Source organism: Octopus sinensis, unplaced genomic scaffold (assembly GCF_006345805.1).
Source record: "Octopus sinensis unplaced genomic scaffold, ASM634580v1 Contig18013, whole genome shotgun sequence".
In the NCBI taxonomy this organism is placed as follows: Eukaryota; Metazoa; Mollusca; class Cephalopoda; order Octopoda; family Octopodidae; genus Octopus; species Octopus sinensis.
In genome coordinates this window covers 12,873-40,315 of record NW_021835478.1, presented here as the reverse complement: position 1 = coordinate 40,315, position 27,443 = coordinate 12,873, and the positions used below count along the sequence as shown (strand labels likewise).

At 36.8% G+C, this 27,443-nt stretch overlaps 1 protein-coding gene across 1 annotated transcript; it reads left to right on the top strand.

Annotated features, from left to right (window-relative positions):
- The first annotated feature begins 969 nt into the window (after window positions 1-969).
- Window positions 970-26,722, top strand: LOC115231271 (polycystic kidney disease protein 1-like 3). Its single transcript, XM_029801332.2, has 2 exons — window positions 970-2,071; window positions 25,581-26,722. Exons 1-2 carry the CDS (start codon window positions 970-972, stop codon window positions 26,720-26,722), a joined length of 2,244 nt encoding a protein of 747 aa, XP_029657192.2.
- Window positions 26,723-27,443: the final 721 nt, after the last annotated feature.

Genomic DNA, 27,443 nt, shown 5'->3' with positions numbered 1-27,443 from the left:
GATAAACTCGTTAAATTTCTATCAACCATTGTGCAAAAATAGAGAAGTTCCCATTTATCTTGAAACACTCTCCGTTCATCTTTCAAGGAGCGTTTCTTTTTTATTTTAGAAGAAGCACATGACATTGAAAACACGATTTAAAAATACAATTAAAAACACTCAGGCAGCTGGCTGAATGCTTTCTCTCTCTCCAGTATCGAGACGTGGCTAGACGATGCTGCCATGCGCATCGGATTCGCTCACCGACTCGGCCTTTTTTGTATTTTATAGCCATTAAATCAGACCGCACTTATGTTTGCCAAAGTACGCTGAGGGCCGAGTGTTTGACACCCCTGTTCTAAATCAAATCTAACAAAAGGAAATTAATGATAAAAGTCCGAATAGAATTTCTTCCAAACAACTGAACTATTAACCAGTGATCTAAATTTAGTTATAATCAAAAAGGATCGGGCTTACCAAAGTTGGTGATAATTGTCGGATGAATGTAAAATATCAAATTATGATAATTTCTAAATTACAGTAAGCAAATCAATCTAAATACAAAATTAAGGGAAAAAAGTTTCAAAATGATTAATACTGCTTAAATGTTTTGTTTATAAAGAAGAATTCATTTCCAACTATTCAAATGTAAATGTAGAAATTTTAAATTGTCGACTATGGAAAGAAAACATTGTCTCGAAAGTGAGGCACCTCAATGTCGGAAAATACTTAACAACGATCATGTCAGAAGATATAACAAAGTAGTAAGGTACATTTACTTTCAAGTCAGTCATTTGTATAAAGACAGTGTGCAAAGTGAATAAAAAAGAGAGGATATAAAGAGAGGATAATTAGCTTTAATCGAACAAATTTTTTATATAATATGCAGATATTTATGGAATAAAATCAAAATAAAAATATATTAAAATAATAGTCAATATCACGTTGTGGTTTGTTTTTTTGGTAAATTAAAATTAGACTATATTTCAAATGAATTTTTCTTCTTGGAGTAATAATCAAAATCCTAACCAAAATATATCTCAATCGTCTGCTTTATCCGGAATTCAGCCTCAAACTAACCTATTTTCAAATACTTCTTTTGGAAACCCTGCAACTACTCAGACAGGATTTTTCGGGTCTCAAAATCAAAGCATATTTGGCCAAACATCTCAAAATATTGGAACTCAACCACAAGGATTTTCTACTTCTCAGAGCCTTTGGGGTCAAAATCAAGCATTTCCAACTTCTCCGGCCACAGGAAGTTTTGGAACCCTTCAAAGTCAAGGAAATCAAAGTTTTCAGTCAACGGGTCAATCTGGTTTTACTTCTCAATCTTTTGGAACATTTCCTAACTCGGGGGCACAAACCAATTCAATTATTTCACAGCCCTTTGGAATTGTGACCTGTCAACAATCTTTTAATGCTCCTTTCCCAATCCAAGGACAAAATACTTCACAACAAGGCCTATTCAACACTCCATCAACTGTGACATCCCAACAAGGTCTATTCAATATTCCATCAACTGGAACGTCCCAACAAGGTCTATTCAATATTCCATCAACTGGAACCTCCCAACAAGGCTTATTCAATATTCCATCAACTGGAACATCCCAACAAGGCCTATTCAATATTCCATCAACTGCGACCTCACAGCAAGGCCTATTCAATACTCCATCAACTGTGACTTCCCAGCAAGGTTTATTCAACATTCCATCAATTGCGACATCGCAACAACAGGGCTTTTCGAATATTCCAACAATTGGGACCCCCCAACAAGGCCTATTCAACATTCCATCTACTACGACCTCACAGCAAGGCCTATTTAACACTCCATCAACTGTGACTTCCCAGCAAGGTTTATTCAACATTCCATCAATTGTGACCTCTCAACAACTGGGATTTTCGAATATTCCAACAATTGGGGCCTCCCAACAAGGTCTATTTAACATTCCATCAACTGTGACCTCCCAACAAGGTCTATTTAACACTCCATCAACTGTGACCTCCCAACAAGGTCTATTCAATATTCCATCAGCTGTGACATCCCAACAGGGCCTATTCAACATTCCATCAACTGTGACCACACAACAAGGTCTATTCAATATTCCATCAGCTGTGACCTCCCAACAAGGAATTCCAAATATATCAGAAAATATCACCTCACAAGTCATTTCAAATGCTCCATTGTTTTCTACCCAGCACTCGAATTCCCCTGGAATTACCCAAACAACTTTTCTTTCTTCTACTCCTTCATCTCAAATTCCTTCCCTCCAGACATCAGCAATGTTCACTACTTCAGCCACACAACCAATCTCGATTATTCCATCTGTCTCTAATTATTCTCAACCTTTCAGTATGTCTTTATATATTCACAACAATCAGGCCAAAGTTCGGAGCCTTCAACGACGGCAGCTCCAATTTCTGTCCCAGTTCAATCAACTGTTACATTTGAATCAAATTTGGCCTCCTTCCCAGCTTCTGGTGAGAGTGGAGTCCCTCAATCATCGACTTTGCCTACCTCCTTACCAAATATTGAGCCTAATGTGCCTAAATCATGTTCCACTGCCGATTTTCAAACGTATTGTGAGGTTTGATACAATTATAGGCCAATTCATTCAGATAGTCCAGGCCAAACACAAATGAGGTGAGTTTTGTGAGGGATTTTAGTTTCGAAAACATGAATTATTATCAACTGGAGGCATATTTGGAGACGAGAATAAGGCAATTGAGTTCGAAAAAGCAGATCTTTGATGAAAAATTAAAGCGACTGAATGAGATTGACTTCCAGTTGATTGAGGATGACGAAAAAGTATTGTGTGATTATGTAATATCCAAGTTGACTGAAATGGAGACCAAGTTGAGTGAAATTGAGAATTGTGTGGTGGATATAAACAGCGAACTCAAATTTGTTTCGAATACTCAGGAAATGCTGGAGAGGTTGATGGACTCGATCGAAGTGAGTGTGTCCAAAATGAACAAGTCGAGCACATCCAAGACATATTTGTAGTTGAGTGAGGTGATGTAGGTATCAAATGATGGAGGACATTGAGAATAAGATTGGGGGTTACTCCAAGGATGTCGATCATATTGAGAATGTGATGAGGATAAATGACAATGATTGCCCCGACAGTGTGGTTTGGACCTGTTTTTTGATTTGTAGGATTTTAATGTGAGGAAGGTTTTATCTGCCTTGATCAGGTCGATGGATTGGATTGATAATAGTATTGGTATGTTGTGTGCTCTTTATATTAGCATCCACTGAGGCGAGGATTTCCAGGTGCTTTCGGTCGTTGAACAGTCGGGAAGCTCGTATTTTCTCTTAGATGATTTTTTCATAAAATTGTTATTTTGTAAGTTTTTATAGAAAATTATTGTTTTGGATGGTTTAATACATATTGAACAAATTTTATTTTTGGATGCATATTTTACAAATTACGTTGGTTTTTAAACAGTCATAAATTTCCTATGAAATACATATACTTTTTAAAGTCTCGTTAGCTAAGAGATTCTGTTTTTTATCATGGAAACAAAGATCGAGTTGCATCATAGTCATTTTGTTATATTTATTTAACTAAGAATTTGTATGGAATGCTGCAGTTAAATATTTGGTAATCATTCCCAGAACATATCCATAATTATGTTAAATACAATTATAATGTCTAGAATAACTTGCTTCTTTATTTATAATCTCAACAGGGTATTAAAGACTACGATCTATGAACTATCTCCTGACGATAAAGTCACGATGTCAGAGGTTCTAATGAGAATTCAATACCCCGCTAAAAATGTTGTTCTGACCTCTTATTCAAAGTGGCTCTAATCATGTTGCTCAACCAATACGCAGTTTTTTCAGTTTTTTTTAGTTTTGAATTTTCGATTTCATAAAAAGGGCATATATATTTATCAAAAAAACTAAAAAATGTAAAATACTGTAATTTATGTAAAGAATAAATTTGAGACATATTTGCAATGTTGTCCCATTGTAAATTTATAAGAAAAAGCATGTTTAGTTTTTATTTTTGTTCACTGTATATAGAAATATCCACGATTTGTTACATTTATAAATAGAGTAAATTTCCTCAAATGAACCTAAAATTGTTTAAATAAATATTTCTCTTCTTTCCTAAATTAAAATTTTCGAGTGAAAAAGTTTGTCAAACTCACTTTGACGCACGAAAATTGTGCAATTTTCAACTTTTAATTCAAAATACATAAAAATTGAAGATCTTTAAGCTTCACCAACATTACAATCCTGCATTAATAAGCTGGAAAGTGGAATGGCAATGAAGAAAAATGGTCAAGGCCAATATTTTTTCTCAAGAACAGAATTTTTGGCACGTTGTTGTGGTGGTGCACTTTTTCTTTTCATTTGTTCTTTTGTAATTTGGTATTCAATAATCCATTGTTGTAATTGTCATCTATCTAATAATTATTCTCTGTTTATTCTTTTTCTGATCCTATGTCTCCCTGCAGCAAGTGCGAACTTACGTGCCCTCGGAAAAAGGGAAGGTATTGTTCTTCGTGCCAACTCTACTTCCACCTCTCCTGTGTCGGCTTATCGAAGATCAGCTCGGCAAGCATCGCAAACTGGAAATGTTTTCGCTGCTCTTCTACTCCTCTGTACATCGAGGCCCCAACTCTTCCCAAAATACCCAAGGACCTGTCTTGTTCCAAAGCTAGCGAATTCCTCGTACTTTTGTCTCGTTTCCGGAAATCGAAGTTTATCCCGTCACGCATTCCTAAATCGGCCAGGATCCAAGTTGCTAACTCCTTGGCTCTGGCTATTGAGCGGGCTCTGGCCTCGAATTCTTGGAGCGATTGGCTCAAGTTTCTCTCATTTGTCCCTGTCTGTCTGGGCAGCCCTTTAAACGGCACTCTTCGTGGTGACCGCTTGTCCGTCTCGCAGCAAATTAAAACAAACTGCGAGTTTTTCAACAATCAGAATTTGATATGAGCTATTTTTCCCTTGATGCTTCTGAAAGGATCCCTCGTCCAATTCTGAGCACTCAGGACATTTCTCGAATGGTTCGCAGCAAGCTTATGCAAGGCGACGTTCGGAGTGCAGTACGTGTTATTTCCTCGAACACCACAATTGCCCCCCCTTCTGACAAAATTCTCGACCAATTGCGCTCTAAACACCCCGGCGCCCCGGATGACTTACCAGAAATCCCAGATCCGGAGACTGATTCTATATATCCCGTCTCTTCGACGGAAGTAACTGCCGCCCTCGGCTCTTTCCCATTCAGTAGCAGTGGGGGTATCGATGGCTTGAAACCGATTCATATAAAAGATCTGATTTCCCCTGTGACTGCAGAGGGTGGAAGACGTTTATTGTTGGCCATCACTTCCCTCTGCTTAAGAATCATCTCTGGTACGATCCCTCCGTTCGCTAGGGACGTACTCTTTTCTGCAAATCTGACTGCTCTTAACAAAAGTGATGGTGGCGTACGGCCTATCGCTGTGGGCAACATCTTCAGACGCCTTGCTGCTAAAATTATTTGTCAATCAGTGGTTCCGGAAGCAAGTGCAAAGCTTATGCCAATTCAACTGGGCGTGGGCGTGAAAGGAGCCTGCGAAGCAGCCGCCCATGGCATACGGCAGCTGTCTTCTGCAAAATGTACTGAAATCCCATTCCTCCTTAAAATTGATGTCAAAAACGCGTTCAACTCGATTCGGCGCGATCATATCCTTGAAACTGTCCGATGTCGTTTCCCTGCCTTATACCCGATTGTCCATCTGTCTTACGCCTCCCCCAGCTGTCTCTTGTTTGCCGACAATGTTATTATGTCCGAAACTGGCATTCAACAAGGCGACCCTCTTGGGCCCCTTTTATTCTCTCTCGGTGTTGATCACATTGCCCGCCAATTGTCCTCCGAGGTAAACATTTGGTACCTCGATGATGTTACTCTCGGCGGGGCTTTGGAGACCGTCAGGAATGATATAGAAAAAATTATTTCTGGTTTTGCCTCCATTGGGCTCGCTTTGAATGGATCTAAATCCGAGCTGATATGCTTGTCTGCGAGCCCTTCGGAATTCAAACTTATTTTTTCCACCTTATCTCACCATATTGAAGGCCTGGGCATCACCCAGCTTGATGACCTTATCATTCTGGGTTCCCCAATCAATAGCAAGGCTACTAAGAAGGCTTTATGTGACAGGCTCGAAGAATTGGAAAGTCTAATCTCCCGCATTTCCAAACTTGAGTCCCATTTAGGCCTTTTCTTGCTCAAGAACTATCTCTTTATACCGAAGCTAACTTATCTCATGCGCTCATCGCCCTGCTTTCTTGAACAAAATCACTTGTCTTGTCTCGACAACATGGTCTCCAAAGCTCTTGAGCTTCTCGTAAACATCAAATTCAAACCTTCAGACATGCGACGGGTTAATTTACCTATTCGTTACGGGGGCATCGGCATTCGTTCCTGTGTTGATTTATCCCTCCCCTGTTACTTTTCCTCATTGTCTGCTTCTGCCAGTTCCTTCAACTCTGTTCTCTTCCCCTCCCCTGAACAGCCCGAGTTGGTGGAATATACGGCGGGTGTCAACATGTGGATTTCTCGTGGGCTTAAAATCCCGGACGTCCCTTCAGTTCAAAAGAACTGGGATGATATACATTGCTCCCATGTACTCGAAGATATCCGCCTACGTGCTGACCAATTTCAGTTGGCAAGCATCAATTGTGCCTGTCAACCCCACTCGGGCGATTGGCTTGACGCTTTGCCGATTTCCTCTGCTGGAATGTTGCTGGACGACGAATCTGTCCGCATCGGAATCTGTTTACGGCTTGGCATAGAGATTTGCCAGCCGCACCATTGCAGATGTGGACAACTCATTGACAGGAGAGGTTTACACCCTCTCTCTTGTCGCCTCAGTGCCGGCAGGATCCCCAGGCACGCCTCATTAAATGACGTTGTGAAGCGCGCGCTTAACGCCGCTGGATTTCCCTCGATGTTAGAACCGATAGGACTAGACCGTGGAGATGGAAAACGCCCTGACGGGTCGACCTTATTCCCGTTCAGGAAGGGAATGGCACTCGTGTGGGATGTTACCTGCGTAGACTCATTTTCTCCTTCATCGTTGGTCGACTCCGCTTCTCGTCCTGGATCTGCATCTAGCCTTGCCGCTAAATATGCCTCTTTGACCGATACCTGCTGCTTCATTCCCCTGGCTTTCGAGACCAGTGGGATAATTGGACCCAAAGCCCTCAAACTCCTCTCAGAGATTGGTTCAATCATCTCGAGGAGGAGCCACGACAGTCGTGAAACGAGCTGGCTTTTTCAGCGGATATCGTTCGCGATATTACGTGGAAATTGCCTGTCCATCCGCTCGGCGACTCATCTAGTTTAGTTAACTTCTCTTCTCTAATTTTCTTGTTTCAAAAAAAAAATATTTTTTCTTTAACAGCATAAAACATCATAAGCATACCCTTTCTATCTAAGATTTCTCAATCCGGTTCTGAACAAAACAATCGTGAAGCGACGAAAAAAAGATAAAATTTCTGAATTTCGTCAGCGGGAAAGTTAAGATGCGCAATACTGCGTTTTACCGAATGTTTTTGGACCAAAATTTATTTGCGTGTTATTTTCGATTGCGCGTTAAAATCAAGAAAACAGAGTAATAGTGGAATTCGTAAGTGTTCTAACAAATGCTTTCAAAATCTCGATGTCGAACTTAACGCCATAAAATTTTAACAGAAAAGAATTAAAAATCCATTAAAATTATTTTTTAATATAAATTGTATTAAATTTATAATAAATAATTTTAAATAAATAATAAATTCTAGTCTTTGATTTGCTAATATTGATGAGGTGCTTGAATTTGTTAAATTTCAAGAATCGAAGATTTTATCGACGCAGAAGCTTCAGAATCCTACGATGAACAAAGCGAGACATACTCTCAAAGTGGCAAACGAAGAAGAGTTTATTCAAGCAGCGAAGAAGAGGAGGAGGGTAATCAGAAAACTAGACATCAATAGACGACGAGAAAATCCGCGAAGAGATGAAAGATCTAATAAACGACGACGAAATTGAAGAATACGAGTCTCAATCACAAGAATTGTCCAGCGACGACTTGTTGGACTCAATCGACGACGATGATATTGAAATAATCGAACAAAACACTGGCAAAAAGTTCAATCGAAAAGTTCGTCTTGTCAACTAAGCCAAATTCGTAGAAAAGACTCAAAAGAGTCAAATTTGTCTCCGAAGACGAGGAAGGAGATCAAAGACATATCCGAAAATCAGAAAAATCCACAAACGATCGAAAATCTCGACCAAATGAATGTGATTCCGAACTAGATGGTCTGTGTTGTACTCATTTCCGTAGAAATGGACGACTTTATTGTCGACGATGATCGCGGAAAGTCGAATTCACGGAGAATCTACACGGACGATCCGTTGATTCGTGATTTTGTGACTTTTAGTGCTCTAGACGAGGCTCAGAAGATTTTTGCCGTGGATTATTATTCCGATGATGAGAGAGACACGGTTTGGTTTGTTTTCTCTAGTTTTGTTAGTTTTGTAACGAAGAGAAGGAAATGGTTTATAAATCGACCAAAGAACACACAATTCGGAATATGGACATGCCAGAAAGATTCCAAGTTTGAGATTTCCTGATATTTTTAGGCGAGGTCAGTTCCTGTGTCCGACGCCACCCCCGAAGAATTGGAGTCAGAAGCAGGCTGGATTTATAGAAACTCGTTTTGTGTCCGTCCTCTTTCTTCTCAGGTCATTTTATCTTGGAATATGAGTAGACAATCAAAAAAGCCTCGCTTAGTCGGATTTGTTCGTATCCAAGCGAGGAAGTGACTGCGAAAATACAGGCTTGCCTACAATTGATTAGAAATGACAAATCAGAAGTTTTGAGTGATTTTTAAGTATTAGGTTCCCTTCATTGCAACGTTCAGAAAGGAGTACTTTTTGCCAGTCCTTGAAGTTGCCGATTTGTGGTTGATTTATGACTGGGATGAGAAGGTGTTGTGGTTTGTTTATTGTAGTGGTGTCACTTCCGCTCATTCAAAGAGTCGCTTCTTTCACTTTTTAAGAGAATGAAGGAATTTGGGGAGTTCAAATATGCTGGTTCTTCCCATTACTATCAGAAAATCACAGAAAATGTGCTTGATGGGTATATTATGTCATTAATCGTGAGTCTGGAGAAGGCCGACAGTGAGTTGGTGTTGAAAGATTATCATCGATATTTCATGTTTTATTACGGACATGAGTTGGAGTCGATGAAGGAGTATTTTTCGAGTGGAGACACGCCACTCCACAAGCCTGCTCTATCCCGCAGTTGTTATCGTATTTGTGTAGACGATGGACTTGGTGGTGTATTCAACTTACTCTCATTTAGGAAGCATTCTTTTGGCTTGTGAAATGTCTTGTACAAAATTATCTTCTGATATTATTAACTGTCTTCCTCTCCAACGTGATCCTGACACTCAGACTATGGTCGAAATGGCTGAACGCTTTGTCGGAAATCGTTATGAGTCGACAAAGCAAGTAATGGAGGCGTTGGCTTACATGGTTGCAATGGAGATGTCGGTCGAACCAGATTTGACTGATTATTTGAGAAAAATTCTCCACAGCTGTGCTACTTTGACTGTCCGACCGACAAATGCTGGATTAAAGGTAACAAATGGGAATATATTGTAGGAGCTGGATGAAGGACATGCCTGTTATTCGATGATGTATTTGAAAGACAAGCCCGTGTGTGAATTGGTGGACGATTGTTATCTCCATTTACTGACAGCAGAGAAGGACGGGCTTTTAAAAATGTCGATATCTTTCAACATTGATGATTTGAATTGCTCCAACGACTGGATTTCGTGTTTTATTAAAGTTGGTGAGTGACTATAATCTCAACAGGGGAGAGTGAAGGGTGATAAAAGCATGATAAATGACATACTCGGCTCATTCTATAAGAGCATATATCCCCTCATAGTGAAAGAAGTTAAGGATCGCCTTTTAAGTGAAGCATCCAACGCAATGATCTCAGTTTGACTGTTGCTAATATTTAGAAATGTCGAAGCAGACTGAGGTCGATTATTGGGAAATGCCCGTATTTCGGGTACCGTCCAAATAGAAAGACAGACCAGAATGTGTTATCAGTGTCTTATTCATCATCTCGGTTGGTTGTGTTGTTCTTAATGTAGTGGCATGGCATCATTTGGGGTGATCATAAACATGGACGGTGAAGTGGAGGAGTATATTAAACTGGCGAGTCTAGTGGAGGCAGAAATAGTCTATTTCTGTCTCATAAAGTAATAGTGATCATTAATTTGTAGAAAGCTTCATTGGTCAAATTACGCAGTTTTATCGACAAGCACAAGCCATCTCTGATAATAGTGTCGACTGAGGACAGGTGTATGAGAGTGGCTTATTTTAGACTGGCAACATTCGTGGTGGAGGATATCCATTCATTAGTACTGGATAGCGAACATTCAGTTGACGTGGAACTATTTAGTAACGAATTGGCAAAGATATATTCCAAATCAACGAAGGGGGCTGTATAAGCAAAACTTGTGATGTAAATAGACTGATTATCCTGAATATCCCATTCTTCTGAGAGAGGCTATCTCAATGGGCAGATTGTTGGTTGATCCACTGGCCGAATATGCTCAATTAATCAACAAGAACGACGATTTCCTATCATTCTGTTACGACCCACTGCAGAATAATGTCGAGTCGGATATTCTGAGTCGAGAATTACAACGTGAAGTAATTGATGCGGTGAGTTTGACTGGTGTTGATGTAAACCGGGTCCGTCATTACCCACATACTAAAAATATTCTCCAATTCGTGTCAGGGCTTGGTCCAATAAAGGCCCAGGTTATAATGAAGGTATTGCAAGGAGTGTAATGCACAAGGATGAGTACAAAGATATAATCTCACGAATTGAACTGGTGACTAACTACCGTATTGGTCCCATTGTGTTTGTGAACTGTGCTGGGTTCTTATTGGTGGATCAGTACTACTGTGTGAGCAATCGGTGGTGTTAATGGGGATTATGATTAGTGTTTATTCCACTCAATTTGAACCGCTGGATTACTTTAGGATACACCCGGAAGTATATCACTGGGCGAGAAAGATGGCGATTGATGCATTGGACTATGAAGATGCCAGCGATATGGACAGTTCTGTCATCATTGATGAACTTATTACGGCCAAAGACAAGCTTAAGGATCTTGATTTGGAAGCATTCAGTGACGAATTAGCCAAACAAGTTCAAATTTTATTATATTCTAGAATTTTGGCAACAAAATCAACACCCTACTTGATATTAGGGAACAGTTGAGTGTAGAACTCTCAAAAATGTCATTTGACCCAATTTCGACCAAAGAGCGGTTTTTTACATTATTAAAGGAGACTCCCGAAACATTGCACATTGGTTGGAGTGTTTTATAATAAACGGTAGGAAAACTGGTGGTATGTCGTGTGATTGGATATGCAAGACGGAGGCCGACTTCTCAGCAGATAGAAGGAGCTCACCCACGGAGGAATCAGGAGACGGGTCTATGGGAATGCCCATATTGCCTGAAGAGTACATTTGAAGCAATTGATGACGTGTGGTCTCACTTCGATCAGGACAAGTGTCCGGGAACTGCTATTGGTCTGCGAGTGGCATTTGACAATGGACTCACAGGTTTTATCCACGGCAGATACGTGAGTGATAAGAAGTATGACACTTTGGAGACGATTCAGGTACTGAATAATACTATTTCAAGATTGGTTCTGTGTTGTCTGCTAGAATATCCAAATTGGATTATTTCAAACTCCAATGTGAGTTGGTTTGTAGGTCTTCTGACCTTAATGACTTGTCTGGAAAGTACAAAGTTAGGAAAGACGAGCATTTCGATTATGAGTCAGAGAGGATTGATAGGAATAGACGAGCCGAACGTAGAAAGAAGACTGTTGGGAGTTGGTCTGGTTTATTGACGTGTAGAGACATACGTCCCCCGCCCGATAATGCACCCAAATTATAAGCACGTTGCGTACAAAATGTGTTGCCAGTTACTCAAGAATATGGACAACGGGGATTGCATTTTTCGGCCTAGTAGCAAAGTAGAGTTAAGCTTGGTAATGTTCGAAGGGAGTCGATCATCTGACACTGTCCTGGAAAGTGGCTGACGATATATATTCGCATGTTGATATTGTGGAATCTGAAAAGAACAGTTCGGACTTGGGATTAGGGAAAGTACTTAAAATAGACGGAGAGGTTTTTTGTGTAGTGATCTTTCAGGTATTTGAGGACTTGGACGAAATAATAGCTCGATATGTGCAGTCGATTGCGATTTATATTCGGGAGATTGTTAATTTCCAATATTACTTGGATGGGGATGATCGTCAGATGGAGAGGTACTTGTTGGTAGAGAAGAAGAAGCAGCCTGCGAGGTTAGTCCAGTATAATCATCTAGAATTCCTTATGGACTAAGTTTATTAAAAGACAATCCATGCCGAGCTGTTATTTGTTATCTTGTTCACAATAAAGTGCGAAAGGAATACATTTCCGCCACCTGGATGGGTCTCAAATACAGAGGCCGAATGTTTAGGACTGTGAAACATACAATCGATTATTTTAAGGCGGTTCTTAGCGGGCGGTGTTAAACTTTTGGTTTCTTAAAAATGTGTGTTATTATACGCCCTGTTCTTATTTAATCGTTTGAAAATATTATCTTTTGGACACAACAGAAATCCGACATCCGAATATTAATAAATTAAATTTCCAATACTAATCACGATTACTGCTAAGCTAGTTTAGTCAAAAATAAATATTTGAAAATTTTGTTAGTAAATTACATTTTCCATTTTAATTGAGACATAATGTATTTATTCAAATATCTTAGTGACACATGCGGTACTAAGACAATTACAAGCTTTTTTTACGGCTTCAATTAATTTCTATATTCATTATTAAACATTCTAATACCTTGGTGTTATATGATGAACTGTCCAGTTTCAAATTTGAATAATATGGTATTTCAACATGTTCATAATTGTTTTCGGTAGTTGTTTCATCAACTTGCGAATACTCATTTTTGTTTTCACTTGAGATGAATGGAGAAACCGATTTTTTATTCAAACTTTTATTTAATGACATTTTGCTCTAAATCAGGTGTCATAAATAATATTTACCAGCCACGTCTTGTTTAAAGAAAAGTAGGAATTTTCTATAATGTATTATATTTTTACATACTGTATTTATTTTCTTCATTTTTTTGTTTACTTTTTGTTGTCATAGTCCCACCTAACGTCGGAGCCGATGACTTCATGGTGAAAAATGATTTTGAATGTTCCCACGAATCTGCAGTTCGATACAATCTAAAATAATCATTGTATAATACCTGAAAAATTGATGGATATTTTTCGTATACTTCATTAGTTTATTTGCATTAGACCAATTTTGAAGTTCAAAAATATGAACAATGTTATTCAAATTATATGTTCTTGTTTTAATGAAAAATTTATTTCCCCGTGCTTCAAATTTTAATATTGCAGGCCATAGAAAACGAAAAAGACGGATATTTTGAACATAAACTAAAATTCCAGTTGAATTTACGCCAATTTTTCCCGTCATTTTTGAAATCTTTAATTTTAGTCTGAAAATACGAAACTATTGCAGGATAGAAAGTTGTTCCATAGTGCGGAAGCTTTTCAGCGATTTTCAAATACGTGATCAATGCATCGGCCCTAGTAATGCCTCTAAGTAATCAGATCAACTTAATCTAAAACCTCAGTAAAGTATGAAATGACATAATTTGGTCTTTTTCAATGTACTGCATTAATGTGTTTTTGGAAAGGCAGTCGTCATATGACTTATCTGCATTCGAAGGACAGTCGCCGTATTCGCTCTGAATGGCGTAAGCGCTCAAATAAGTTTGTACGTTGAGAGATGTTTCAATTCTTTAATTTAGTTTAGAAATATGATTAAACTTTTCATTCAAAATATTTTTACGGACTTGCAAAAAAATCATTTTACTACAAATAAGTATCAATTTACCAACCGAGTAGTTTCATCTGAAACTTGCTGTATATTTAAGACGTAGTACTTAACTTCGAAATAGAAAATCATTTTTTCGACTCGTTCTAGCATAAAAATGAACATTTTATACTTTTAGAAAATTGTTTAAATACACCGAGATCCATGTCAATCCATTCCTTAAAACACTACAAGAAATTTACTTTCCTTCCATATTTTTTTAGATAACAGAAAGAAAAATATTTTGTTTCTTGAATGCTGAATTGATCACAATACATGAACAACAGGGATTGTCCGGTGGTGTTACTCTGTGTATTATTTTGAATTAAATTCACATCGATTTCAATAAAAATGTGTTCGTCAGTTAAATGGATCACCTTGATGCAGTTTTTTATAGCAGAAAATTCATCATATCCTGCTGAACTTGCCTGGCAATACAAATAATTTGATGCTGTCTATAACTTTGTGTCAAAATTAAACTGCTGGTGCTGTATCCTCCGCTATTGCTATAATTTTCCTTGTCTACTGAGTATCCGTTTTTTTCAAGCTCATAATCATTATTGCTGTAATTCGTCTTATCGTTCATCTACGTTTTTTAACAGGATATAAATGTATTAAAAATATATTTAATAGTATTTAGAAACTTATCAAACTTTAATAAAACAAAACTTAATATTTTTTTAGAATAAAATTAATTAGGATTTTTTGAGTTATTAGTTAATTTTTTTAATTCTTATAGATTTTACAAATTTAATCCTGGATAGAATACAAATTGGAATGCCACTCTTATCAAAGCAATTTAAACTAAAAAATTTTAAAAAAGAAACAGCTATCCTTAGCTAAGCATAGATGCAAGGAGAATATGCATCAGAAAATATAGATTACAGAAATATAGATTACAGGAATACAGTCTAACCCTTACCCTAAAAAATTAAATGAATTTTATATCTTCGAAAAAAATACTAAACAGCGTTTAGTTGAAAAAATCGTTTTAGATCAAAATTAACTGTTTATCTGAAAAATAAATATTAGCACTTAATTTCTAAGCTATTGTATTCAAGAACAACAGCATATCGTTGGATAATTGATGGAGTTAAACCTGACACAAGAGGTGGAAATTATATAAAAAGTTCAACAAAGAATATTTCGACTTTTTTATATCATGCATCGAAGACGATAACAAATTACCCTTCGTGGAATAAAATAAATATTTGAATTACATTTTTTGCAATTATCAATATCAAAAGCAGGTATCTCTCGACATCTCGATCTAAGCTTTTATACATTAAAGAAGTTTACTATTCTAGCCATATCAGCAAGATAGGAGGAAGATCACTAAAAGGAAAAAAATGCAATACTCTAGCTGCTGCATCAAAAAGGTCAAATATACATATAATTGGATACATTTCAAATCTAGGACTCATTTACTATGAAATCAAAAGGGGAGCTTTTAAAAAAGAGCCGACTTGTCATTAGATTAAAACTTGTTGAGGCAAGCACGAATTAAACATGGTGGTCCAGTTATTAAGGTTTTGGACAATCCACCAGCTCACAGTAGTATCGAATAAGTTCTTCAATTGGAAGAATTTAATGATTTTCATATTCTTCGTCTCGGTCCGTACGAATGCTTAATCCCATCGAAAATGTGTAGTCAAAAGTAAAAGCTCACTTAAAAAAGCATCGCTTCTCTTAAAAACCAAATTTTAGACTAATAGGGAGAAGGTTTATCAATTAAAAAATATCGAACACGAATACTTGAAATGGAAATATAGCTGACACACTAAATTTGGTTAATATTAAATTCGAAACAAAGATTTTTTAGGTGTTAATCTTATTTAGTTTGCTATTAATCCCATTTCTTTTTTTATTGATTCTACTTAGTTTTGTGTTAATCCTATTAAGTATGGAAAATAGTATAGTTTATAAATTTGTTCTCAGATATGCCAATAAATTATAAAACTCTCAATGAAACAAAATTTGACCTAAAACTCACTTTGATTAAAGAATGCTCCCGCCTAATTTGATTACACAATTAATTATTTATGCTTGTATAATTTGTCAAATACTATTCCTAGAAAAAAACACCGTGGCAGTGTATTAAAAAGTTTTTAATATAAATTCGTTTCTATGATGTTAATTGCTAGTAATTGGTTTTTTCCAGATATTTACTCGGAATTTTATTACTAATGCTTTTAGTAACGAATTTTTGATTATTAAGAGACGTTTTTGCACATTTTTCTGCATTCGGACAAATTTAAACTTCATCTCAAATGCACTATCATCGCAAATTTGCTTAGCATGCGTAGGTGAGGATTGTAAGCATTATGGAATTTAATTAGTGATTTAATGTGATTAATACAGATAACTAGAATCATAGATCGTAAGACACTTTATACTATTCCATTTATGTCAAGAAAACGTTCGATTCGGTAAATCATAACTTTCTGTTCAGATCTTTGAAAACTCTGGACTTCTTTGCTGGATTATAAATTTCGTGAAAAACTTTGTCACAAAATAGAGAATTGAGCTTATAGAAGTAATTGAAACCAGAAGTAATTGAAAAAGTCAAAATAAAAAGTAGCATACCCAAAGTAATTCTTTCTCATACTTCAGGGTAATGTGAGTAAATTTTATAAAAATTACTGCGACTCAATCGGTCTTGAAGGACCCACATGAGCGTACACTCAGTCGGCGGTTAGTATGCGCGCAGAACATAAGTTTGGAATGATCTCCCCGGAAAAATGCCAAAAATCTCGGTTTACAAATAGAACAAATGAGAGATCTCTTCTGAGCGTGACATTGAATCAGATTTGAGAACAACCACAAAAGAAAGTAGCCCTGTGAGATGGATAAGTGTAACAATCGAAGAGATTGGGTCTGGTTTGAAAGAGAAAAATCGACTGACGCATTAATTAAAAACTAATTTCATTCGGATCTAAATTTTTTATGTAAATAATATAATTTTAAGAATAAGATTTATATCAGAATGGATGACCAATTATTTATAAAAATAATAAATTTTGAATTGTTCAATTTATTAGTTCTTTGTTATTCAATATTTAATATTGTGAGAAATAAATGATATTTGTAAAGAAATCTTTATTAACAAGATATTCTTTGCAGATTTGAAAAAGATACTCATTATTTTTATCAAGCAAAATATTGAATAAATTAATTTTATTTTTGTACACAAAACTTTATATTATCGCTTTTTGACTGTTATATTTCCAGTAAATACTCGAAAAAACTCACATAAAGACAGAGTTTGGTTGGACTCAATAAAAAGAATTTCCTATTAATCTTGAGAGATGAGCACAGAATCATTTTGGAAATCAGAAAATAGTCAAGAATTGTTTTTGGACATGAACTAAACATATAAACCAATAAATTTGGAGAATTCAAATTCCAAATTTTTTAGATTTTGATCATTTAAATAAACCAACAACTTTCAACATTGAAACTCTTAAACTGACTTCTAATTAATTTTAACTGTGCAAGATAATCAAATTGATACTGTATTTAAATTTTCACAAAAATATAACCATAAATTATGGAATATTCGACGAGGCCTTCAGAAAAATTAAAGTCATTATTTTGCAGATTTGAAAAAGATACTCATTATTTTTATCAAACAAAATTTTGAATAAATTAATTTTATTTTTGTACACAAAACTTTATATTATCGCTTTTTGACTGTTATATTTCCAGTAAATACTCGAAAAAACTCACATAAAGACAGAGTTTGGTTGGACTCAATAAAAAGAATTTCCTACTAATCTTGAGAGATGAGCACAGAATCATTTTGGAAATCAGAAAATAGTCAAGAATTGTTTTTGGACATGAACTAAACATATAAACCAATAAATTTGGAGAATTCAAATTCCAAATTTTTTTTAGATGTTTGATCATTTAAATAAACTAACAACTTTCAACATTGAAACTCTCAAACTGACTTCTAATTAATTTTTAACTGTGCAAGATAATCAAATTAATACTGTATTTAAATGTTTGCAAAAATATAACCATAAATTATGGAATATTCGACGAGGCCTTCAGAAAAATTAAAGTCATTATTTTGCAGATTTGAAAAAGATACTCATTATTTTTATCAAACAAAATTTTGAATAAATTAATTTTATTTTTGTACACAAAACTTTATATTATCGCTTTTTGACTGTTATATTTTCAGTAAATACTTGAAAAAACTCACATAAAGACAGAGTTTGGTTGGACTCAATAAAAAGAATTTCCTACTAATCTCGAGAGATGAGCACAGAATCATTTTGGAAATCAGAAAATAGCCAAGAATTGTTTTTGGACATGAACTAAACATATAAACCAATAAATTTGGAGAATTCAAATTCCAAATTTTTTAGATTTTGATCATTCAAATAAACCAACAACTTTCAACATTGAAACTCTTAAACTGACTTCTAATTAATTTTTAACTGTGCAAGATAATCAAATTGATACTGTATTTAAATGTTCACAAAAATATAACCATAAATTATGGAATATTCGACGAGGACTTCAGAAAAATTAAAGTTATTACAAGGAATATGTCTTTTTGGATTTTAAGGGTCTTACCAATCGTTCAGTTTTCATTACAAGAATAAAAATTAATTTAACAGTTAATCAAACAAATTTCTATTCAGAATATTTCAATTTTCATGATTTATCGGCTAGATGGAATGTTAATAATATATCAGAAAAAGACTCGTGACATTTGATTGAAACTGAATTGGAATAATAAATACTGATAATATTATAATTCAAAAGTTTTTGAGGTTTTCCGAGCTTTAATGTTGTAAACGCAACCATTAGTTGTTAATTCACCAAGCTTTAGTGTTCATGCTTCAAGCATTAATGCCTAAGCTCTAAACATTAGCTTTTAAACCACATATAAGCAAGAATTAATGTTTTTCGGGAAATTCAGACAACAAAGTTAAGAGACATGCTGTTTTCTGAATATTGGATAAATATTAGTCCGAGTACTATTAACAGATGTCTTAAAGACTTTCACTACACAGTGAAACAAATTGTGAAAATACCAGTGAAGAGAAATTTTGATACTACCATTAAACTAAGAAAAAAATATAAAGATAATTTTGGCGGTAGCATGGAAACTTAGCATGTGAGTGCTGGTAAGCCGTTTGCGGGTGCAAATCTTAGTGGTACTAGCATCTACTTTAATGAGAACTTTGAGGGCCTATGTGGAGGAGGTTTCATGTAAACATTAGTTTTACATTACTTAGTCTGTCCTACGCAAGTTTTCAAGTCACAAAACATTTTGAAAGCATTAAGGTAGCTGTTTATTAATTGTTACTTTTTGTTCGACATTTAAGACATCTGTTAATTGTACTCGGACTGATATTTATCTTATATTCGGAAAACAACATGTCTTTTAACTTTGATAGTGTCAATACTGGATTATCGTCGACCAAACTAAAAATGTATTGCTTTTGTAAATCATTTAATTTGGAAGAATAATCTCCACCACGCGGTTTGCTCTCAATATCTCCCGATTTTCTCCATTGACAAAGTATTCGACTTATTGTGGATTGAGGCATGTTTAGATAGTCACTTATTTCTTTATTAGATTTTCCATTAATTGAATGTTCAACAATCAGTTTTTTTGTTGAAACAGATATTGTATTTCTGTTTTTCCCCATATATAGCTCTTATTCTATCACAGAATCTCCTGAAAACGTTAATGCTTGCTTATATGCGGTTTGAACGCTAATGTTTGGAGCATCAACAATAATGCTTGAAACGTTAACGTTAATGCTTGAAGCATTACTTGAGAAAATAATGCTCTTAACTTTGATTTCAATTTGTAAACGTTGAAAATTATCTTAATATTTTTTCCTTAGTTTAATGGTAGTGTCAATATTTTGCCTTACTAGTATCTTTACAATTTGTCTCACGGTGTAGAGAAACTCCTTGAGACATCTGTTAATAGTATTCATACTAATATTTATTGATATTCAGAAAATAGCATTTTAGAACTTTGATAGTGTCAATAATGGATTATTAGTGTACTTTAGAAGATCAAGCATTAGTATTGACGCATAAAGTATTAGTGCTGACACATCAAGCATTAGTATTGACGCATAAAGTATTAGTGCTGACACATCAAACATTAGTTTGACGAATAAAGTATTAGTGCTGACACATCAAACACTAGTATGACATATCAATAATTAATGTCAAAGCTCTAAACATCAGATTTTAAACCGCATATAAGCTAGCATTAACGTTTTTACAAAAATCAAACAACATTTTTAAATAATCAAAGGTCTATTCATTGATTGTTACTTTCTGTTCGGCAGGGAAAACATATTTGAGAATTATGTAATAAAAAGAGCTTAGACTTTTCTACAAATGGCAAAGATGTACAACGTGATCTCTGATTATGGCCATATCACAAACTAAATCAGATGAGTTTTCTTAATGAAAGGTCATTCAACATTCGCCAAGAAAACACTCAGAAAATTTACTAGCAAGTCTCGAGATATTAACTTTTTTGATTACATTTTGTTAGATCATAATTATGTAACATCACAGATATAGTTTGAAATTTCGACGGAGGAAACGGATGCACGTTGAAATTTCGACTTAATCAAAAATCAAGAGGATTGCAATCCCTCTGAGTCCTTCCCGAAATTGGCCGACCTGTCTCATCAGAATAGAACCACACGTCAAAATCAAACGGGTTTTTATTTATCCATTCATGAATTTGCATGATAGTGGAATGTACACAATATAATCCAAAAAAAGAAATCTAAACTGTTTTAACCTTATATCTCATATTGTTCGTTCGGACGCATAACAAATACTTCTGTTCAGACACCGTCGACCCCCCGACAAGCAGTTCTATTCTCAGAGAGGACGCCGTAATGTAATTATGGCTGTACAATTCCGTCGTATATCAGTAGAAAACCGAATAGTAAAAATGCATTTTACGCTCAATGTTGTACAGTCGGCACAACTGCATCAAATCCCGACAGTAAGCGCTAGTTCGTGGATTTATGACTTCCTCACTCCATTTGTATCACTCGTTCGACCAAGGCCGTCAGGACTGTGAATTTCCTGAAACAGATTTCGCTCGGGGCTTCAATTTTTATAACCTCCCCATTTTGGATAGCAGACAACCTTCATGACGTATTCTTTCTGTTCCAACTCGAGATTGACGAACAGATTTTTTATGCCACAAATGGCAGGTCTACACTCAACACAACCTCAGACATAAATTCCCATCAATCACTGATTTCTTTGACAAATTTTAAGAAAGAAATCCTTTCGCGATTCGTTCAATCTTTGTCGAGTCTACCAGCTTGTAATGAGTTAGGATTGTCACGTCTTTTGTGGATAACACCAAAGTGACTTCTCTCGAAGGGGAAGATGCGTTCTTACGAGTCTTCAGAGACACTCCTGACAAGTTCTTTAATGTACGTCGGTAGTAGTCCTCGGCTTCCGGAAATTCCACGCGATCGCTGCATTTTTGTTCACTGAAAATCAAATTGAGTATTACTGATATCCAAAAAATTGTGTGAGTTGAGCAATTCGTTTATTGGCCTCTCTTCGATGCTCTCGTTCTGAAATGAATATTTAGTAAAAGACCGAAAAGGTTACATCCATATTGAAATACATTTATTTGAATTAATTTTCACAATTAATTTTTTTGAAACGTTTATTATCTCAATATTGTTATCCAAGCCCAACAACTCACGGAGGACCTTCTTCTGCTCTAACAACTCACGGAGGACCTTTTACAACCTCCGTCCAGCTTCGGCGGTAGTGGGAGAAGTCAGATCTTTTAGATGATTAGGTCTCAGGCCGTCTACTCCCCCACTGCTTCCTGGGGAAAAATTCCTCAAGGCTTTCAGTACGAGGTCTTCCGAGACCACGAAGGGATTGACAGCGAGAGTGGCGGGAGGCGGCTGAGGTCTGAAGTCGTGGGGCTGAGAAGGGTGTTTATCTCTGAGAGATTTCAGGACGGCGGGTGATGATGACAAAAGGGAACTCGAGGAGGCGACAAGCCTGACAGCACCGCGGACGTCGCCGTCCATAAGTTTGCAATTAACTTTTCTGTAGAGGTAGTCGACATCGTGCGGAGCTGCAGTCAGATTTGGGGATGTTGCGCCGAAAAGAGGCTCTGAATTGGCGAGATAGGCCTGGAGCCAGCCGGGAGAAAAACAGTTCCCGTCGTACGAGGACAGTTCATGTTTGACGGTCGTAGCAAGCGAGGGGGAGGTTCTGTTAACGGATGGGAGAAAGCCGAGGCCGAAAGAGGCAAAGCAGAACAACTTAAGCAAATGGGATTCCCTGTCGGAGGCCAGAGCGTCGTCAATTGCGGTGGACAAAGAGGAAGCAGCTGGGATACGAGCAGCCTTTTGGATTCTGTGCGGGATTTGTCGGAGGCGGCGGAGGAGTTTGATAGATTTGAGAACGAAAGGGACAGAATGGGTCCCGAATATAAGGGTCAGAGAAAGGGAAGGAATCAGCGGAGCAGCGAGTGCCGAGAGTGGCGGATGGGGTGGATGAAAATAATGGGGTGCCGGAAAGACAAGCGGGACAGACCCAAGATGGGATACGTTCCGAAGTGCGGTGGGAAAGGGAGACACAAGAAAGATGAAAGAACCGATAACACGATGAGCAGAGACGGCCCTTCTTTCTTTTGTTGACCATGTTGCAGATTGAGCAGGGGGAAACAGGATTAAGAGTTGAATGAGAGATCACCATATGAAAAGATTATAACAGAACGAATAATGGATAGAAAGAAATAGACAAAGAAAAATTCTACGGATAGAAAGGATTAGAGAAATCAGAAATATAGATACAACAACAGATTAATATTAGATACAACAACATGCCTAAAGAAAACCATGGACCAGAGAAGGTTGGCTTGTTTACAAGCGGGCAGCCAGCCCCTAAGCGGCGCGTGGCTAAACTGTTACCCTTGTAATACAACTGGCTGCCTTCTTAACGATGAAGCCGTAAGAATTGGAGTTTGTCTGCGCCTCGGTCTACGCGTTTATGAAAAACACTAATGCCGGTGCGGCGTGTGGACTGACAAGTTTGGATATCACTCCCTCTCATGTCGAAACGGAATTGGACGTTCCTCACGGCATTCCGAACTGAACCAGATCATCTGTCGATCTCTTCGAACTGCTGGATTCCACACACAATTGGAACCTGTAGGGATTTTCGTAGAGGACGGCAGAAGACCCGATGGGATGACCACATTTCCATTCCAGAGGGGAAAGTGTCTGGTTTGGGACGTCACGTGTGTGAACTCCTTTTCTAATCAGAATATCAAATTATGCATCGAGAATCCTGGAGGGTAAGTCACATTTCCACACTCCCGTACAGGGTTTTAAATAAAATTAGATTAAGCGCCGGCTGTCCAGACTACGGGACAAATGCGTTTACGAGGAAAACCGTGTTTGGTTTCGTGGCTAGATTAGCCGGCTTCAGAGGGAGATCCGAAGAGAAATCCGCGAATTCGAAAGTTCACGGTGGGAGCGGGCCTGCAGAAGCGTAGACGCCCGCTTCCCGGACTTCTGGAAACAGTTGAAGAGCCTGTCAGAGAGAGGGGAGGCAAATTCAGTGCGCCTTAAACGCTCTGATGGAACCCTCGTCTCGGACCTGAGGTCGCTGAAATATTTTGCATTTATACTAATTTCTCATTAATGGAAGATTAGTTCTGATATTTATTATGATGAATAGCCAAAATAAGAGAAACTAAATTATTCAATCATCACCCTTTAATTTTGGTGAGAGCTGCTTTCAGAGGATTGACATCTTTTTTAGATACAATTTTTGATATGTCAGGCTGAGCTATTCGTGTAGTTTCCGACTTTTATTAAAGATGATAAATGTTCATCAGTTAGTCTTGTTCTTTGAGCAGTTTTTGTCAATTTCATAAATGAAAAAGTTATGTCGAATTAAACATAGCAATGATTTTGTCGCAAACTTTTTAAAGTTTTTAAACTTTCCAGGAAGATATGAAAAAAAGCAGGTATTCCAACCTCCAAATATTTAGCTTTAAGTATAGAATCTGATTGGATTACCAATAGTTCCATTTGTAAACTTTCATCTGCATTGCTGACTGATTATTAATATCTGTCAGCAGTTTACTAAACTGCCGGTGGTTGAGGGGATGACCTCTGATATAGTTTACTGTTTTCGTGACCAAACTAATAATATTTTCCATTTTTAATATCTTTGAGCACAAATATTGTTGATGAATAATACAATGAAAATGAGCAAATGATGACCCGGGATTTACCTTTTCTATTTCAGCTCGCAATTTGGCGGAAACGCCAGCATGTCGTCCAACCATATTCGGAGCACCATCAGTGCATAAACATACACGCTTCTTCAAATCAAACCCATATTCAAAGAGAATCAGACCGCATTTATGTTTGCCAAAGTACGCTGAGGGCCGAGTGTTTGACACCCCTGTTCTAAATCAAATCTAACAAAAGGAAATTAATGATAAAAGTCTGAATAGAATTTCGTCCAAACAACTGAACTATTAACATTTAAAATAATAGGTCGAGACCAGTGATCTAAATTAGTTGTAATCAAAAAGGATCGGGCTTACCAAATTTGGTGATAATTGTCGGATGAATGTAAAATATCAAATTATGATAATTTCTAAATTACAGTAAGCGATCAATCTAAATACAAAATTAAGGGAAAAAAGTTTCAAAATAATTAATACTGCTTAAATGTTTGTTTATAAAGAATTCATTTCCAACTATTCAAATGTAAATGTAGAAATTTTAAATTGTCGACTATGGAAGAAAACATTGTCTCGAAATGAGGCACCTCAATGTCGGAAAATACTTAACAACGATCATGTTAGAAGATATAACAAAGTAGTAAGGTACATTTACTTTCAAGTCAGTCATTTGTATAAAGACAGTGTGCAAAGTGAATAAAAAAGAGAGGATATAAAAAGAGGATAATAGCTTTAAATCGAACAAATTTTTTATATAATATGCAGATATTTATGGAATAAAATCAAAATAAAAATATATTAAAATAATAGTCAATATCACGTTGTGGTTTGTTTTTTTGGTAAATTAAATTTAGACTATATTTCAAATGAATTTTTCTTCTTGAGTAATAATCAAAATCCTAACCAAAATATATCTCAATCGTCTGCTTTATCCGGAATTCAGCCTCAAACTAACTTATTTTCAAACACTTCTTTTGGAAACCCTGCAACTACTCAAACAGGATTTTTCGGGTCTCAAAATCAAAGCATATTTGGCCAAACATCTCAAATATTGGAACTCAACCACAAGGATTTTCTACTTCTCAGAGCCTTTGGGGTCAAAATCAAGCATTTCCAACTTCTCCGGCCACAGGAAGTTTTGGAACCCTTCAAAGTCAAGGAAATCAAAGTTTTCAGTCAACGGGTCAATCTGGTTTTACTTCTCAATCTTTTGGAACATTTCCTAACTCGGGGGCACAAACCAATTCAATTATTTCACAGCCCTTTGGAATTGTGACCTGTCAACAATCTTTTAATGCTCCTTTCCCAATCCAAGGACAAAATACTTCACAACAAGGCCTATTCAACACTCCATCAACTGTGACATCCCAACAAGGTCTATTCAATATTCCATCAACTGGAACGTCCCAACAAGGTCTATTCAACATTCCATCAACTGGAACCTCCCAACAAGGCTTATTCAATATTCCATCAACTGGAACCTCCCAACAAGGCTTATTCAATATTCCATCAACTGCGACCTCACAGCAAGGCCTATTCAATACTCCATCAACTGTGACTTCCCAGCAAGGTTTATTCAACATTCCATCAATTGCGACATCGCAACAACAGGGCTTTTCGAATATTCCAACAATTGGGACCCCCCAACAAGGCCTATTCAACATTCCATCTACTACGACCTCACAGCAAGGCCTATTTAACACTCCATCAACTGTGACTTCCCAGCAAGGTTTATTCAACATTCCATCAATTGTGACCTCTCAACAACTGGGATTTTCGAATATTCCAACAATTGGGGCCTCCCAACAAGGTCTATTTAACATTCCATCAACTGTGACCTCCCAACAAGGTCTATTTAACACTCCATCAACTGTGACCTCCCAACAAGGTCTATTCAATATTCCATCAGCTGTGACATCCCAACAGGGCCTATTCAACATTCCATCAACTGTGACCACACAACAAGGTCTATTCAATATTCCATCAGCTGTGACCTCCCAACAAGGAATTCCAAATATATCAGAAAATATCACCTCACAAGGCATTTCAAATGCTCCATTGTTTTCTACCCAGCACTCGAATTCCCCTGGAATTACCCAAACAACTTTTCTTTCTTCTACTCCTTCATCTCAAATTCCTTCCCTCCAGACATCAGCAATGTTCACTACTTCAGCCACACAACCAATCTCGATTATTCCATCTGTCTCTAATTATTCTCAACCTTTCAGTATGTCTTTATATATTCACAACAATCAGGCCAAAGTTCGGAGCCTTCAACCACTGCAGCTCCAATTTCTGTCCCAGTTCAATCAACTGTTACATTTGAATCAAATTTGGCCTCCTTCCCAGCTTCTGGTGAGAGTGGAGTCCCTCAATCATCGACTTTGCCTACCTCCTTACCAAATATTGAGCCTAATATGGCTAAATCATGTTCCACTGCCGATTTTCAAACGTATTGTGAGGTTTGATACAATTATAGGCAAATTCATTCAGATAGTCCAGGCCAAACACAAATGAGGTGAGTTTTGTGAGGGATTTTAGTTTCGAAAACATGAATTATTATCAACTGGAGGCATATTTGGAGACGAGAATAAGGCAATTGAGTTCGAAAAAGCAGATCTTTGATGAAAAATTAAAGCGACTGAATGAGATTGACTTCCAGTTGATTGAGGATGACGAAAAAGTATTGTGTGATTATGTAATATCCAAGTTGACTGAAATGGAGACCAAGTTGAGTGAAATTGAGAATTGTGTGGTGGATATAAACAGCGAACTCAAATTTGTTTCGAATACTCAGGAAATGCTGGAGAGGTTGATGGACTCGATCGAAGTGAGTGTGTCCAAAATGAACAAGTCGAGCACATCCAAGACATATTTGTAGTTGAGTGAGGTGATGTAGGTATCAAATGATGGAGGACATTGAGAATAAGATTGGGGGTTACTCCAAGGATGTCGATCATATTGAGAATGTGATGAGGATAAATGACAATGATTGCCCCGACAGTGTGGTTTGGACCTGTTTTTTGATTTGTAGGATTTTAATGTGAGGAAGGTTTTATCTGCCTTGATCAGGTCGATGGATTGGATTGATAATAGTATTGGTATGTTGTGTGCTCTTTATATTAGCATCCACTGAGGCGAGGATTTCCAGGTGCTTTCGGTCGTTGAACAGTCGGGAAGCTCGTATTTTCTCTTAATGATTTTTTCATAAAATTGTTATTTTGTAAGTTTTTATAGA